At 39.0% G+C, this 16,488-nt stretch overlaps 1 protein-coding gene across 2 annotated transcripts in view; it reads left to right on the top strand.

Moving 5' to 3' along the window:
- The window catches only part of THOC2 (THO complex subunit 2), a 133,199-nt gene that overhangs the window by 95,599 nt on the left and 21,112 nt on the right, over positions 1-16,488 (top strand). For both annotated transcript variants that reach the window (XM_054709513.1, XM_054709475.1), the window contains exons 19-25: positions 2,497-2,593; positions 4,872-4,989; positions 7,697-7,876; positions 8,647-8,811; positions 14,115-14,390; positions 15,429-15,570; positions 16,007-16,164. In XM_054709513.1, coding sequence (XP_054565488.1) covers positions 2,497-2,593; positions 4,872-4,989; positions 7,697-7,876; positions 8,647-8,811; positions 14,115-14,390; positions 15,429-15,570; positions 16,007-16,164 — 1,136 coding nt within the window. The remainder of the gene's footprint in view (positions 1-2,496; positions 2,594-4,871; positions 4,990-7,696; positions 7,877-8,646; positions 8,812-14,114; positions 14,391-15,428; positions 15,571-16,006; positions 16,165-16,488) is intronic.

Raw genomic sequence — 16,488 nt, forward strand, 5'->3', positions numbered from 1 at the left:
CGGCCTTTTCCATGAAATTCTTGAAAAACCTTATAACCGTGGTTTTGAACTCTATGTCCATTCATTTGTTCTCCTCCATTTCTTTCGTTTGTGATCTGTTTCCTTGTCTCCTCAATTTCGCTGCTTCCCTGAGTTGGTAGGGTAGCTTGTATACTAGGTATCCTATTGGTTTAACGGGTCGGCCTCCCAGTTACCTGAGGTGGACACTCTTGGTGCACCCCTTTGTGGACTGTGTGTACAGCCTTGTAGTTAAGTCTTGATTGTTGTTGGTATCACTGGGAGGAATTGACCTCCAGGCCAATTGGCTGTGAGGACCCCCTGTGTCTATAACGGAAGAATTGCTGTGCTAGAGACACGTTTATGGAGCAGGACTTGTTCCAGTGGGGCTTTGGTGCTCACTGAGTCTGCCTCTTGAATGTGTCCCTTATGAGAGGAGTTGAAATCTGGTGTCGTCTCACACAGACCACTAGATACACTAGTTTCTGGATTGCCAATGGGGTGCAGGTCAGCTACTGTCTGAGGCCACCCAGCAGGAGCTACAGCAAGAACTACAGTATTCTCCTCTTTGCTTGGGCTTTGGCAGTTTTGGAGCAGTCTGACTGGAGCTGCAGTTTATTTGGTTAAGCTTCCACAGAACAGGCCATTTATTTGCAAAAGCTGCTGTGTGGAGCCTGGGCGGGTTTGTAGAATGTGCATGGCGGGGTCTCAGGGCAGGGCAGGGTCTCAGGGCGGGGCGGGGTCTCGGGGCGGGGCGGGGTCTCAGGGCGTCACTAGGTTATGGCGTGGCAAACTGCGATGGCTGCCGTCAGTTGTCTCTGTCTTTCCGCGTTTCCAAGTCCCTGCGTCCTGCGCTCCAGCGCAGGAAACAATGCTGGGCGCACCTCTGCATAAAAGTCGCTCTCACTTTCCGACCTGATGACCGAGAGTCCAGCAGTTTAGTTGTTTACCTTCTCCCCATAGGCGTCTGGGTCCCCTGCGTGTCCCCAGAAACTGGATTTCAGAGCAATCGGGAGCTTGTCTCCCTTTGGGTTGAAAAACCACTTGCCCAGTCGCCCACCATCAGCCCGATTCGCACGCCTCCGTACCGCAGCTTTTCAGCATTTGTGCTCCCTTCTCTTTCCTTGTTAGTTGTAAAACTTCCATTCAGCCAGCTTTCCCGTGGTTCTGAGTGGTAGACGTTTTGTCTTTTAGTTGTAGTTTTGAAATTGTGCGGGCGGCAGTTTAGTTGTTTACCTTTGCTGCCATCTTGGTTCCTCCCCCTTCTTTCATTTCCATTTTGAGGTTTCAGTCATAATAAAAGAACAAAAACTTGGTTGTTTAATAATAAAAAACCCTAGCCTTTAAAAAAATGTCTTGTATCTTTGATTTCTAGCAGCCAGTTCCCCTTTTTTTCAACCTGCCCTGTCTGATAGGTGAATCTTCCAGTAGCTCCCCATTGCCCTTTAAAGTCTGCAATCTAATAAGTCATACAAGTAAGTTATTTGGAAATCAGGTTCTTACTCACTGTATTAGCCTCATCTTTTGCTCTTCCTCAATATTCCATTAATATTGAAGTTCTTGCACTTTCCATGTCTCATTTTCACATTATTCCCTCTACTTGGAATACCCTTCCATGCTCACTCATCTCCTCCACTACATCTTAGAGTTCAGCCTAGATGTCACCTTCTTTGGAAAGCTTTCCCTGTTAAAGCTCTTACCCCAAAGTCAGAATTAGGTGTCTGTCCTCTGTACTCCCATGGAACATTTTATTCCTCATAGTTATTTTGGTTTACTTTCTTTATCCATCACTAGACTGTAAGCTCCTTGAGGGCAGGACCTATGTTTTGTCCGTTATCCTTAGGGGCTCAACAAATAATGGTCGAAAAGGCTACAGATAAACTGATTCTACTAGGATCTCCTCTTAACTTGACTGGGATTTTCTCTCTACTCATGATGTGATAAAGACTATTGGTTAAAATTGGTCTTTTATTTTCCTTCTTGGTCTGGCAATGCTTTACCTGTTTTCTTCCCCCTCCACAACTAGTAGCATGTTCCTAGATAAAAAAAATTTTTTTTTCATAACAAACATTTGAGGAGCAGGTGTTTTGTTGACCATTCAAGTTTACTGAGTAATCTGAAAGATTTTATCATGGCCACAGCTTCTGGAAACAGGCCATATACATTTGAATCACTGCTCTACCTCATAACCAATTATGTGACCATGCGCAAGATACATTATATCTGTGTTCTAAATTTTCATCAAACCTGAGTTGATTATTATAAAGATTAAATGAGATAGTTAACATAAAGTGCTTATTTAATACAGTGTTTTGCATATGTATCCTCAGTAAATATTAGCTATTATCAATTATAAAACTCTATTAATTGGCATCAGCAATACAATTATTCTTACCTCATTTTGTTTTGGAAATTGAGTTAGTTGAAGAAATGACATTCAATATTGTACTTTTTGTTTTATGAATTGTTTTTAAAAAGCCCTTTTTTAATTTCATATAGGTCTGGCTAGTTTCTGTGGTGCAGTTTTTCGTAAATATCCAATTGATCTTGCTGGTCTTCTTCAGTATGTGGCTAATCAGCTAAAGGCGGGCAAAAGGTATTCATAGCAAATTATATGTAAATGAAATTCAATAATTAGAGTGCTTCTGGTGACATTGGGATATTAAGATTTCTATTATCCTAAAAAACTATTTGTTGATTGTAGGCTTAAGTAGAATAGTTGCTCACTTATGTAGGTGGAATTCTTTAATTAAAATAAATTATAATTTAATACATAAATACTTTTTTGCCAAAAGAAATTAATATTTGGCTATATATTTAACTCTAAAAAGACTAACTCATTTTGACTACCTGTTTGGCTTTTGAATAAATGGTTAATATGATATATTGTAAATTCTTTTATGACAAAACTATTAATTATGCTGCTGGACAGCAGTTGGCCTTTACACTGAGCATTTGGTAGGAACATGTTTATTTTGAGGGTTTATATAGTGTCTTTAACACAATTATTTTTGGAAGTTGAAATTTAGAGAGACATAAAGCTTACATACCTTTTGAATAGTACCCTCCTTTCTTTATAAATAGTGAGTTTTATCATTTTATTCTGGACCAATATCAGTGCTTAGAGTTTGAATTAGTATGTATATTAAACCTTATCAGCAGTAGACTGACTAGAATCAAAGAACTGAAAATTGTTTTCAGAAGCTTTCTGGTAGAGAGCAAACAAAAAAATCTGTAAAGCTATCTGGTACTCCAAACAAATATTACCTAAGGAATTCTTGACATTATTATTTTGGTTTAGGGAAAATTTAAAAAATATTTAGATTCAGGATGTTATGAATATAGCACTTATGCTATGCTCATCTGTTTGGCCATTCCTATGCATTTTACTCTTTAGTGTCTATAGGCTAGGAGAACATAATGTTATTTTAAAATCTATAATTTAGTTCTCTGTATTGTAAATATAGTTTTTGTGACCATCTAATTAAAAGATAGTTTAAAGAAAAATTAAAATGTTTTATTGGGACTTGTTGCATACTAATTTGCATGAGGGCCCTCTTGTTTTCAAAAACTATGTTTAGGTAAGACAAGGCCAGTTGAAAGAGTAAGCACTTACAAAGAATCTTAGAAAACTGTTCCTTTGTATATTACTCTGTGTATTGGATATGTCTAGCTTTACCTTTGGGAAAATATCTGCATTTGTTTTATGGGAAAGAATGTTTTCACTTTATCTTCATTACTTAACTAATTAAAGATGGTCTTGGAAGTCATAGGCATTATTTCCATCGACAATCCTGAACTTTAAGAATTAAAATGTATAACTGTTGGGCACAATAATAAATGTGCTTAAGGCTGGCTACTAAATTGTCATGTTAGGCTTAAATACCACAACATGGAACTTCTGTCCCCTTCCTTTTTTAAAAAACATTTTTATTGATTTCAGAGAGGAAGGGAGAGGGGAGAGAGAGACAGAAACACCAATGATGAGAGAGAATCATTGATCCGCTGCCTCCCGCATGCCCCCCCTCTCCCCACACCGGGGATCGAGCCTGCAGCCCTGGCATGTATCCTTGACTGGAATAGAACCTGGGACCCTTCAGTCCGCAGGCTGACGCTCTATTCACTGAGCCAAACCAGCTAGGGCTGTCCCTTCCTTTTTTCTGTCCCTCCCTCCTTCCATCCCTCCATTCTTTACAAGTGTGTGTGATTATTTAGAGAGATATCTCTATACCATAAAAATCATTTATTGGCCATTCTATACTGAAGGGTTAAAAAAATGCTATGGAGGACATTATTGGGTCACCGATAAGAATGGAATATGAACTGTAAATTCAGCTGATAAAATTGAAATATGAACTGTAGATTACAGTATTGTATCAAAGTTGATAACTGCTGTGGTTATATAAGAGAATAGCTGTATTTTTAGGAAATGCACTCTTAGGAAATATAGTCTTAGGAATTTTAGGGGTGAAATGTACCCCTAAATGATGTTACATACTAAATGAACTCTGAAATGGTTCAAAAAATGTGTGTCTGTGCATGTGTAGAGAGAGAGGAGGGAAAGAGAGAAAACACAAATGATAAAGCAAATAGGAGTAAAATGTTAATAGGTGAAGTTGGGGTAAAGCTTTGGACTATTTTTATCTTTCCATGTTATCTGTACATTTGACATTATTTCCAAGTAAAATGTTCAAATAAATGTAAACAAATGTTTTTCGTATAGTTCTAGGAATGCAGTTTTTCCTTAAAAAATGCTTTAACCCCGTTCTCCTCATACTTACGTACAAATAGTTTAGGGGTTCTCAGTTACAATATATTGTCACTTTTATGTTTGAAGTTTCAACTATAGGTTGTTTCTTATTTTTTCTAAATAGTTTTGACCTGCTTATATTGAAAGAAGTGGTACAAAAAATGGCAGGAATAGAAATTACAGAGGAAATGACAATGGAGCAACTAGAGGCCATGACTGGTGGAGAGCAACTAAAAGCTGAGGTGAGAGTTGCTATTTTTATTTATTGATTTTTTTTAAGTTCGAAATGTATGCATGCTCATGTTAAAGAATCCAAACAGTACATAAGTACATAAACCAAACATCAGAGCCATACTTATTCTCCTCTCACAACTGTCCACACCTTCCTTTTAAAAATTGTGATTATTAGTTATTTTAACCTTTAGTTAAATGTTTTTTTGTTTTTTAAAAAAATATATTTTATTGATTTTTTATAGAGAAGAAGGGAGAGGGATAGAGAGTTAGAAACATCGATTAGCTTTTTCCTGCACACCCCCTACTGGGGATGTGCCCGCAACCAAGGTACATGCCCTTGACCGGAATCGAACCTGGGACCCCTTAGTCCTCAGGCTGATGCTCTATCCACTGAGCCAAACTGGTTAGGGCTAGTTAAATGTTTTTATTAATTTTTTTAGAGAGAGAGAGAGAGAGAGGAAGGGAGAGTGAGAAAGAGAGAAATATTGATTTGTTGATCCACTTATTTATGCATGCATTGATTGATCCTTGTATGTGCCCTGACCAGGGATCAAACCCTCAACTTTGGTATCTCTGGATGATGTTCAAACCAACTGAACTACCTGGCCAGAGCATATATATTTTTTTAAATATTTTAAAATACATTTTATTTTTTTACAGAAAGGAAGGGAAAGGGATAGAGAGTTAGAAACATTGATGAGAGAGAAACATCGATCAGCTGCCTCCTGCACACCCCCTACTGGGGATGTGTCCACAACCAAGGTACATGCTCTTGACCGGAATCGAACCTGGGACCTTTCAGTCTGCAGGCCGACACTCTATCCACTGAGCCAAACCAGTTACGGCTGAACTACCTGGCCAGAGCATATTTTAACCTTTTTAAAAAGCTGAAACAAAGTAAAGAAAAAGGAATACTTTCTTGATTTATATGTTCCCCTCAAGCTGCCCTGGTGTCTGTAAGGGAAATAAACCACATCTGTAAAGGAAATAAATATCAAATCTTCTGTGGTCCTTGATATCCTAACTGGCATAAATCTGAACATAGTTACTCTATTGTTGAATCTGTTCCACACCGAATAAAGAATAATCTATATATATAAAAGGCTAAGTGACCGACCATACTTCCATCTGACTGTCCAACCGATCGGCCGGTACATATGAACGTGCACTGACAATTTAATTTTGTATTTTAATTTTATAATACTACTAGAGGCCCGGTGCAAGAAATTCGTGCGTGCGTGTGTGTGTGTGTGTGTGTGTGTGTGTGTGTGTCCGTCCGTCCCTCCCTCAGCCCAGCCTGCACCCTCTCTAATCTGGGAACCCCTCGAAGGATGTCCGAATGCCCGTTTAGCCCCAATCCTAGAGGCATTCGGATATCCCTCTCACAATCCAGGACTGCTGGCTCCCAACTGCTCGCCTGCCTGCCTTCCTGATTGCCCCTAACCGCTTCTGCCTGCCAGCCTGATCACCCCCTAACCACACCCCTGCCAGCCTGATTGATGCCTAACTGCTCCCCTGCCAGCCTGTTTGCTCCTAACTGCCCTCCCCTGCAGGCCTGGTCACCTCTAACTGCCCTCCCCTGCAGGCCTGGTCACCCCTAACTGCCCTCCCCTGCAGGCCTGGCCCCCCCAACTGCTCTCCCCTGCAGGCCTGGGTCCCCCCCAACTGCCCTTCCCTGCAGGCCCGGTTGCCCCCAACTTCCCTCCCCTGCTGGCCTGGTCACCCCTAACTGCCCTCCCCTGCAGGCTTGATCGCCCCCAACTGCCCTACCTTGCAGTCCTGGTCCCCCCCAACTTCCCTCCCTTGCAGGCCTGGTCCCTCCCAACTGCCCTCCCCTGCTGGCCATCTTGTGGTGGCCATCTTGTGTCCACATGGGGGCAGCCATCTTGTGTGTTGGAGTGATGGTCAATTTGCATATCCTTTTATTAGATAGGATTAGATAGGATAGAGGCCTGGTGCACGGGTGGGGGCCAGCTGGTTTGTCCTGAAGGGTGTCCCGGATCGGTGGGGGTTCCCTTGGGGCATGGAGTGGCCTGGGCGAGGGGGCTGTGGTGGTTTGCAGGCCGGCCACACCCCCCCGGCGACCCAAGTGGAGGCCCTGGTATCTGGAATTTATTTATCTTCTATAATTGAAACTTTGTAGCCTTGAGTGGAGTCCAGGGTGTGCAGAAAGCTTGGCTTCCTCCATTGCCTGGGAAACCCAAGCCTCCTGCTTGCTCCGTGGCCGCAGCCATGTTTGTTGGGTTAATTTGCATACTTGCTCCTTATTGGCTGGTGTGCGTGGCTTGTGGGTATAGCAGAGGTATGGTAAATTTGCATATTACTCTTTTATTAGATAGGATATTATATATACTATTTTGACATGTAATTTTTATTTTTTTTATTTTCTTTTTCTTCTCTTTTTTTATTGTTTAAAATATTACATATAGTAGTACATATATCTCCTTTTTTTTCCCTATTGACCTTCCCCCAGCCTCCCCTACCCCCTGTCGCATATCGCATGAATCTTTCTTCTAATTAATTTCCTTTCAATGTGCAAGAATCCATGCACCAGGCCACTAGTCTTTTATGAGACTGTATGGTAGAAAATGGAAAATAGGCAGAAGTTTCAAGGCAGGTGACAGTTATCTAAGTCAGTGACTATAACTAGTAACAGTGTCATTAAAATAAATTTTCAAAGAAAGGGAAAGTAAATTTATGTCTTCTCTTTTGCAGGGTGGTTATTTTGGCCAGATAAGAAACACTAAAAAATCCTCCCAGAGATTAAAGGATGCATTATTGGACCATGATCTTGCTCTTCCCCTCTGTTTGCTTATGGCTCAGCAGAGGAATGGGGTGATCTTTCAAGAAGGTGGAGAGAAACATTTGAAACTTGTGGGAAAGCTCTATGATCAGGCAAGTTAAAGTGGCTTTTGTGTTTATGTTGATTTTTTAAAAATCCCAGTAATGGCAAATATAGCATGTTCTATAACTCTAAAAAATGTAATTTTGCACATATGAGTGTGAAACAGCTCTAATGTGAAGTGTAAAGTAGACATTCTGGAAATGGGCTATATCTGTGCAAATTATGATATTTAATCAGTGGCTCTCGGAGATGTAATAATATGTATAAGGTTTTCAATTAAGTAGATAACTAAGTTGTTTGCTCTCATATCTTTCCTAATCTCTGGAATTTCAGTCACTGCAAAGTAGATATGATCTTTATTTATAAAATATATTTATAAATATTAAGCACCAAATCCATGGTTCACTTACAAAATGTGTTTAACAGTCACTATATTACAAGGAAAAAGGATCACATATATTTTATAAATGAAGTTTTCATCTTTTAAGGGCAAGTAAATTGACTTCTGTCTACATAAAATTGTTATATGTGATTTAAGTAAATATATTCTGCTACTAAAAGTGATGAAGAATAACTTGGAACTTGAGAACTTGTTGATCTTAAAGCCTTAGATTAGTATACTTTCAGTACCTTGGCATCTTTTTTGTAATTTGATTATGTTTGTAGATTGTCTTTAAAGTTCTTTCAGTTTGTCAAATTTAAATTCTTGTTAATCAAAATATTGTTTAAATGGCACCTTAATCATTTTGGAAAATGTTTTATGTTGTTTTTGTAAAATGATAGCACATTTGTGTTTTTTTGTCTTATTTTTTAAATTTAGTGTCATGATACCCTGGTACAGTTTGGTGGGTTTTTAGCATCTAATCTAAGCACAGAAGATTATATAAAGCGAGTGCCTTCAATTGATGTGCTCTGTAACGAATTTCATACACCCCATGATGCAGCATTTTTCCTGTCTAGGCCAATGTATGCACACCATATTTCAGTAAGTATAAATATCATTGCTGTCATTTACAAACAATTACAAATAATTTTAACTGTTTTATTTGTAATTGCATTTTACTTTGACATAGATATAGATTGTCTCTTGGAGAGTTACTCTTTTGTTAGTACTCATCTCTGAGCAGTGTATAATGAAAATGTCCCCTTTAAAAGTAAGTCTTACTAGTTCTGTAATTTTACTATTACTGTGCCACTAGTTGTCCAGGTTGATGTCTTATGAGCCCTCTAGAACTATAGCTCTCAAACATTAGTGTAGATGAGAATTACCAAAAAAGCATCTTAAAAACTGAGTCCCATGTTCCATAATTCTAATTTTGTTTTAAACCTCACCCAAGGACATGTTCATTGATTTTTAGAGAGAGGGAGCGGGAAAGAGAGAAACATTGAGTGTATCCTGCATGTACCCTGACCAGGGCCAGGGGATTAAACTCATAACCGAGATATGTGTCCTCACTGGAAATCGAACCTGAGGCCTTTTGGTATGGGACAGTGCTCCAACCAGCTGAGCCACACTGGTCAGGGCCCCCAATTCTAATTTAATAACTTGAATGGTACCCGGAAATGTGTTTGTTTTTATTTATTTTTTAATATATTTTATTGATTTTTTTACAGAGAGGAAGGGAGAGGGATAGAGAGTTAGAAACATCGATGAGAGAGAAACATCAATCAGCTGCCTCCTGCACACTCTCTACTGGTGATGTGCCCGCAACCAAGGTACATGCAGTCCACAGGCTGACGCTCTATCCACTGAGCCAAACTGGTCAGGGCTATTTGTTTGTTTTTTAAGAAGTACTAGATGATTCTGAAATTAATGAATGTGGTATGTCATTCTGAGAAACACTCCTGTTAAATAGAGTCCTGTTTCCTCAAAGACAATATCCCTGCCAGATAGTTGACTTGCTATTATGCATACTGCCTTGAAAGAAATATAGACAGAAAGTCTTAACTACTCCCAAACATTCTAAAAATTCTTCCAGTGTCTGTTGTGTAACTTTTAAGAAAGGTGTATTTATGGTTGTTTTATTTCTCTCCACCTACATGAAACAAGTGAAAACAAAAAACATCATGAAAAGCAAACTAGAGCCTTCTGAAGCAGAGTATCCCAGTAGTGACTGGGACGAGGAGACAGCCCTCTCTACTATATCTGCCACTGTTTACCTGCAAAGCAGTGACCTCTAATTGGAATTCATTTTTCCTTTTCCCTCAGGGCCATGGTCCTCTGTTTGGAATCTGGTACTTTCCCACTCTGACTGGAATCCCAGCATATTCTTAATTTTGGGTTAGAATTGGATTCTGGCCCTTCTGTTTATTGTTTTCAAGTCTGTATTATACAAAGCTTCCTTTACAAATTTGGGGAAAGATCTTAGACTTGTCTCTTAAGTGAGGATACCTTCTTTGTTCCCAGTAGGGATACAAGGCTGTGTAGTACAGTCATGGAAAAAAGGCACTGAGAAATTTGGTGTATAATTAATCATTTAACCAACCATTAGCTCTTAGTGTTTACATATCAACTGCTACAGTCTCACAACTCCCTCTAACAACTAACTAAATGTTAATTGGTTTAATTATCACTTTATTTGCATGCAGGTATTCTTTGCTGTACTTTCTAGAGGAGAAAGGGGAATAAGGGTGAAGGAATAGACCTTTTCTTACTTACTTATTTATTTAGTCTTTATTGTTGAAAGTGTTACATATGTCCCCTTTACCCCCATTGACTTCTTCTAAGCTTTTCTTGTACTTTAGAATCTCTCAATTCAGAATATCTTACGCTCTTTGCATAGTTATGCCTTGTGTTGTCGCTCCCCCCCACAGTAGATCAGGGAGAATTTCTTCATCTCAGGAATTCTAACCTGCCTTGTACTATACTGAGAACACACTAATCAGCGATATTGAAGCCTAGCAAACAGAAACACCTGGTTACCTGAAGTTAGCTGAACTTTCCTAGGTCAGAAAATGGAGCAGGTCATTCATACCAATAGTTTCCTTTTCTGTAGCTTGTGTAAAATATTATGCCTTTGTCATTTAAGGGATACAAAACTAAACAAAGAAATATCATTTCCTCCTCAGGGTTGAGGAAGAAAACAAAGAACTATACAGAAGTGGCTATACAGAGCCTACATGCCACCCTCTGGAAAGGGAGTTCCTCAGCAACCTTGGTTGCAGTGGATGATATCCCTGGGGATCCTTGCTTTTGCTGTTTTTAGTAAAAGCCTCTCTTGAAGAGCCTTTGATGAGAGAATATGAGTATTGGAGGACTGCTAGGTCCCTTCCATAAGTTGACTACTAGCAGGCTTTCATGAGAATAATTCAGCCAACCAAACACTGCTTAAATTATTGGGCCAGCAAGAGCTTTTTTTAAACCAATAATTAGAAGTACAGCAATAACTGTGGATATCAGTTCTGTTCCATAGATCTAGTTCCCCAGGTGACTTGAGATGTAGAACTATTGTGCCTCTCCATTAAACTAAAGATGTGAGCTTGATGAGGGTTTTAAACTGACTTCAGACAAGGAAATGTTCATCCTAGGTAAATATGCAATGTAACTGATCAAGCCTATTTTTTTTAACTAGGTAGGGAATAGGGGGTGCATAGCAATAGAAGTAACAGATTCAGAACCAGAGGATTGGGGAGACTGGGGCTATCATATAATCCTCTCATACCTATAACCTAATATTTGAGTTTTAATTGCTGAGAACCACCTTGTAACATGGGTCTGAAAGGCTCCCCTCAGTTAATCTATATCTCACTCAAACCAGCTAGCTAAGCTACCTTATGCAGGTAGTTTGAGCACGAATTTATCTTGTTTTGTTAGAACCTTAGCAGATGTCATTCTGCTCACAGGGATTCATGTTAGTTACCATCATTAGGACCTGCTCTCAAAATTTTAAAACCCTTTCTTATCTCAGCTACTGTTCTCTCAGGTCTCTGATGTAATTGGGACTTCTCTCTCATAAGTAATGTTCTTTGTAACTTTGTCACCTGTGTGGTCTCAGTAGTTATCAGCATGTTCTGTAAAATGTGAATAATATGAGATAAATCTTCCTACTTCCAGAATAATTATACTATTCTCATAGCCTGCTTGAGATACCCTCTGGAACAAAGAGTACATAGTATGCCTTCAATTCTAGTGAGCCTGAGGTAAAGCAGCACTCAGGAAGGAAGAGTCTTTGCCTAAACTTTAATTCTGACCTTTTAGTTCTGGGTTTCATGTTTAGCACAAACTGAATGATTAAGTGCTTTTCTAACATGAAGAAGAAGCTAGTTTTAGGTCTCCTCTCAGGTTCATATTCAGGGGTGATACCTAACCCAAACAGAATTTTCTGGGTGAGGGCTCCGTCATCCTAAAGAGACTGAGGGACATGAGACAGTAGTAATAGCTTCACCTGGTATTACTTTATTTTTGACATTTGGCATACACTCTGTGAACTAATAATGTAGTTCTTCCCATTGTACTAACATTCTTTTTCTCATACAGTTAAGAGTATGGCCTTCCTCTGGCTCTCCTCCTACTTAGGACAAACCAACCAGGCCAAAAAAGCTAGTGTCAGTTCCCACACACTTTGAACTCCAATATACCATAGCCATTCATAGAATATCTTATTAGTTTGGCATTAGGGTGACCAGTTGATCCTGGTTTGCCTGGCACTTTCCCAGTTTTAGCACTAAAGTCTCGAATGCTGGGAAACCCCTAAATTACTGGCAAACCTGGACAGTTGGTCAACCTACTTAGTCTTATGGTGACTTTCTCAATAACCTTTTTTAGCATTGATCCAGCTTATTTTTTGTTGTTGTTTTTTTGTTAATCTTCACCTGAGGATATAGTTCCATTGATTTTTAGAGAGAGTAGAAGGGAGGAGGAAAGACACTGAGAGAGAAACATTGATGTAAGAGAGACAACATTGATTAGTTGCCTCCAACATGACCTCTGACCAGGGCCAGGGATCGAGCCTGCAACCAAGGTACATGCCCTTGGCTGGAATTGAACCCGGGACCCTTCAGATGCAGTCCGACACTATATTCATTGAGCCAAACCAGCTAGGGCTGATCCAGTTTCTTCTTCTCTCTCTCTCTCTCTTTTTTTTTTTAACCCTTTGCACTCGCTTGCTTTTTTCTCGATTCCTTTATTCTACTCGGGATTTAATTTTTTAAATACCCCAGATTTTACAAAGCGCGGCAGTAGAATAAAAAACTGGAGTTTCTTTTCATACAAACTTATTTATTTGGATTTTTTTTATATTTCAAATTATTGATACATTCAAAGAGTAATTTGCACTCAACATCTGAGTGCAAAAGGTTAATATATTTTTACTGATTTCAGAGAGGAAGGGAGACGGGGAGAGAGAGAGAGAGAGAGAGAGAGAGAGAGAGAGAGAGAGAGAGAGAAATCAATGATGAGAGAGAATCATTGATTGGCTGTCTCCTGCATGCCCCCTACTGGGGATCAAGCCCATAACCCGGGCATGTGCCCTTGACCAGAATTAAACCTGGGACCCTTCAGTCTTCACGCCAATACTCTATCCACTGAGCCATACCAGCCAGGGCTGATCTAGCTTCTTAATTGACAAATTGTAACATCTGATAAGGACTACATGTAGTTATAAAACATTCTGTCCTTGTTGGCTGTAGTAGTTCCATCCTGCCTCTTTACCAGTGTTATAACCTTCTACTTGGTTCACTTGAATATCTCAAAAGCAGGAGTGGAAACCCTATATGCCCAATACATGATGCATCAATAAGAGAGAACAGGTTTGGGGGAATGGACCGGGGCCATACATACCTTATTCACTTACTCAACAGGTCAGATTCAATAAGAATCTTCTGAAAAGCTGCTAGTGAGCATACAGTACTAAAGATTGGAACAGCTTCCAGGAATGATTTATCTTAAAATAAATGTCTTTTTGGTAAGAAACTAGAATTCTTACAACAGTTTTGATTAGTCATTATCTGATATTTGAAAAGGGAACATAGATTTTTTTTTTTCATTTAAAAAATTAATTATTTTTCCACCACTATTTATCCCCTCTATGCCCTCTTCCACTTCCACCCACCCCCTTCCCAAACTCTGCAGTCACCACACTGTTGTCCAGGCCCATGAGTTCTCTCTCTTTCTCTCTTTTTTTCCTTTTTTGCTCAGTCCCTCTACCACTACACTCTGAGCTGTCTTCCTGCTCTTTATCTATGAGTCTGTTTCACTTGGTAGCTCAGTTTGGGGAACATAGGTTTTTATACAGTGAAAGTCAATGCTATAAATTGTGTTGTGTATGTGTGTTTACTTTTTATTTCCAGTCCAAGTATGACGAACTTAAAAAATCAGAAAAGGGAAGTAAACAGCAACATAAAGTTCACAAGTATATTACATCATGTGAAATGGTGATGGCCCCTGTCCATGAAGCAGTGGTCTCCTTACATGTTTCCAAAGTCTGGGATGACATCAGCCCTCAATTCTATGCCACATTCTGGTCATTGACAATGTATGACCTTGCAGTTCCACACACCAGCTATGAACGGGAAGTCAGTAAACTTAAAGTCCAGATGAAAGCAATTGATGACAATCAGGAAATGGTAGGTTTCTATTCTAGTAGCTCAAGTACAATAACGTCATGGTATTAATTTAGCATTACCCATACTTTGAAATTGTGTTAGCTCGGGTTCCTTAAAGCCACAATCCTGTTACTATATAATATTGTCCTAAGTGGGTTTAATGGTGACCTCTCAATGGTTGGGGCTGAGGGCTTGGTGAGTATGTGGAAGTTTTGATCACTCAAAAGGTATTTGAGTTTGCTTTTCTACTGAAGTCTATGTTAATGAACTTAAAAAATGATCTGTGTGATTCCAATTGCAATAGCAATAGTAGTTCCAAAGAGGAGAACTCTTATAGGAGAAGGCTTTATTGAGGAGGTAAGTCTTGAGCTGGATAGGCCTTGAAGATAGATTAGGTTTGAAAATAATGAAGGCAAATTGGCTACCCTAGAGCTCCAGCAAAGGTGTGAAGTAGTCCCAAGTTTAAGGAGGCCACGTTTACAGTAGCCAATGGGCTCAGTGGTAAGTTTGAACGGGGCCAGTGTATGTAGAGTAGTGAATGCTGGAAAAGAGGACTTGATAAAATTGAGGGTTATTTTAGATTTCTGAGTAGGGACTTAATGATAAAAATGCTACTTTAGAAAAATTATTCATGACAATGGTATGAGGAATGCATTTGATAGGGGAAAGGACTAGCAGTAGGCTGAAGATCAGCCAGGTGGCTTTTTGGGTAAGTCATTGTGAAGTGCTGAGACTATGGTGGAGGTTGTGGGAATACACAAGACTTGTAAGGTATTGTGATATTGGAATGAAGGAGATGGAAGAGTCAAAGATGACTCTGTGCCTCAGAATAAAGGTACCAGTGTTGGGAAGGTATCCTGTTTTGGTGGTGTACGAAGACTGAGTGACTTTGTCTTGAATTTGTTAAATGGAGGTGAAAGCACATCTAAGTAGACTCCTGAACACCCCTGTTGAAGTAATGAATATAAAATAGCATTTATCTCTTTTTGAAAATTTTAATTAAAAGAAAGGGAGGCAGTGTGCCTGTAGTTAGAAAAATATCTCACTTATACTTTGTAGCCTCCAAATAAAAAGAAAAAAGAGAAGGAGCGCTGTACTGCCCTTCAGGACAAACTTCTTGAAGAAGAAAAGAAACAGATGGAACATGTACAGCGAGTTCTACAGAGACTGAAACTGGAAAAAGACAACTGGCTTTTAGCAAGTATGTTGTTGGAATTGTTCTGCTATTGCTAAATTACAAAAGCAGAACTTTATAACTGGAGATGTTGAAGTGTATTATATTTGTTTTTCAACTCTGTTCACTGTCCCATTTTTTTGTTATTCATTAATGCAGAGTCATCTTCTCCTGTTCACTGAAGGAATTGATTTAGTTTGCTGATAAAATTAAGTAGCTTATAACTATAATAATTTAACTTCTTGTATAAAATCTTATTTCTGGAGAAATTATAGATAGAAGAGTATCCACAGCGTAAAAATGAAAGTCTTATTCTAGGCATGACCCTTTGGTTGCTAACTATTATGTAGCTTGTCATTGTATAGCATTCTCTATACTAAAGTTAATATGTTGTCATGTTTAGTGTCCTTGAGGCACTTGAGGAAGAAGTTTACCACTTAATATATTCTTCCCTTATTTTTAGAATCTACCAAAAATGAGACCATCACAAAATTTCTACAGCTGTGTATATTTCCTCGATGTATTTTTTCAGCAATTGATGCTGTTTACTGTGCTCGTTTTGTTGAATTGGTACATCAACAGAAAACTCCAAATTTTTCCACACTTCTTTGTTATGATCGAGTAAGTTCTTTTTATTGCAACCTTTTTAAAAAAAAGTCTCATGCAAAGATAGCGAAACATTATAATCTATATAGGTATTGTTGTGTGTGTGGTTAAAAGCATGAACTCAAGAGCCAAGTGCCTGAACTTGAATCCTAGCTCTGCTAATTTCTAGCTACATGATCTTTAGCAAGTTTTTAACCTCTATGTGCCTCAGTTTTCTTATTGTAAAATGGGATAGTACCTACTTCATAAGATTGTTATGAGTATTAAATGAGTCACTACACACAAAAGCACTTTGAATAATGCCCGATACATAAAAAGCACCCCTAGTTAATCTATTAA

This window comes from Eptesicus fuscus, chromosome 1 (genome assembly GCF_027574615.1).
Source record: "Eptesicus fuscus isolate TK198812 chromosome 1, DD_ASM_mEF_20220401, whole genome shotgun sequence".
Classification (NCBI taxonomy): Eukaryota; Metazoa; Chordata; class Mammalia; order Chiroptera; family Vespertilionidae; genus Eptesicus; species Eptesicus fuscus.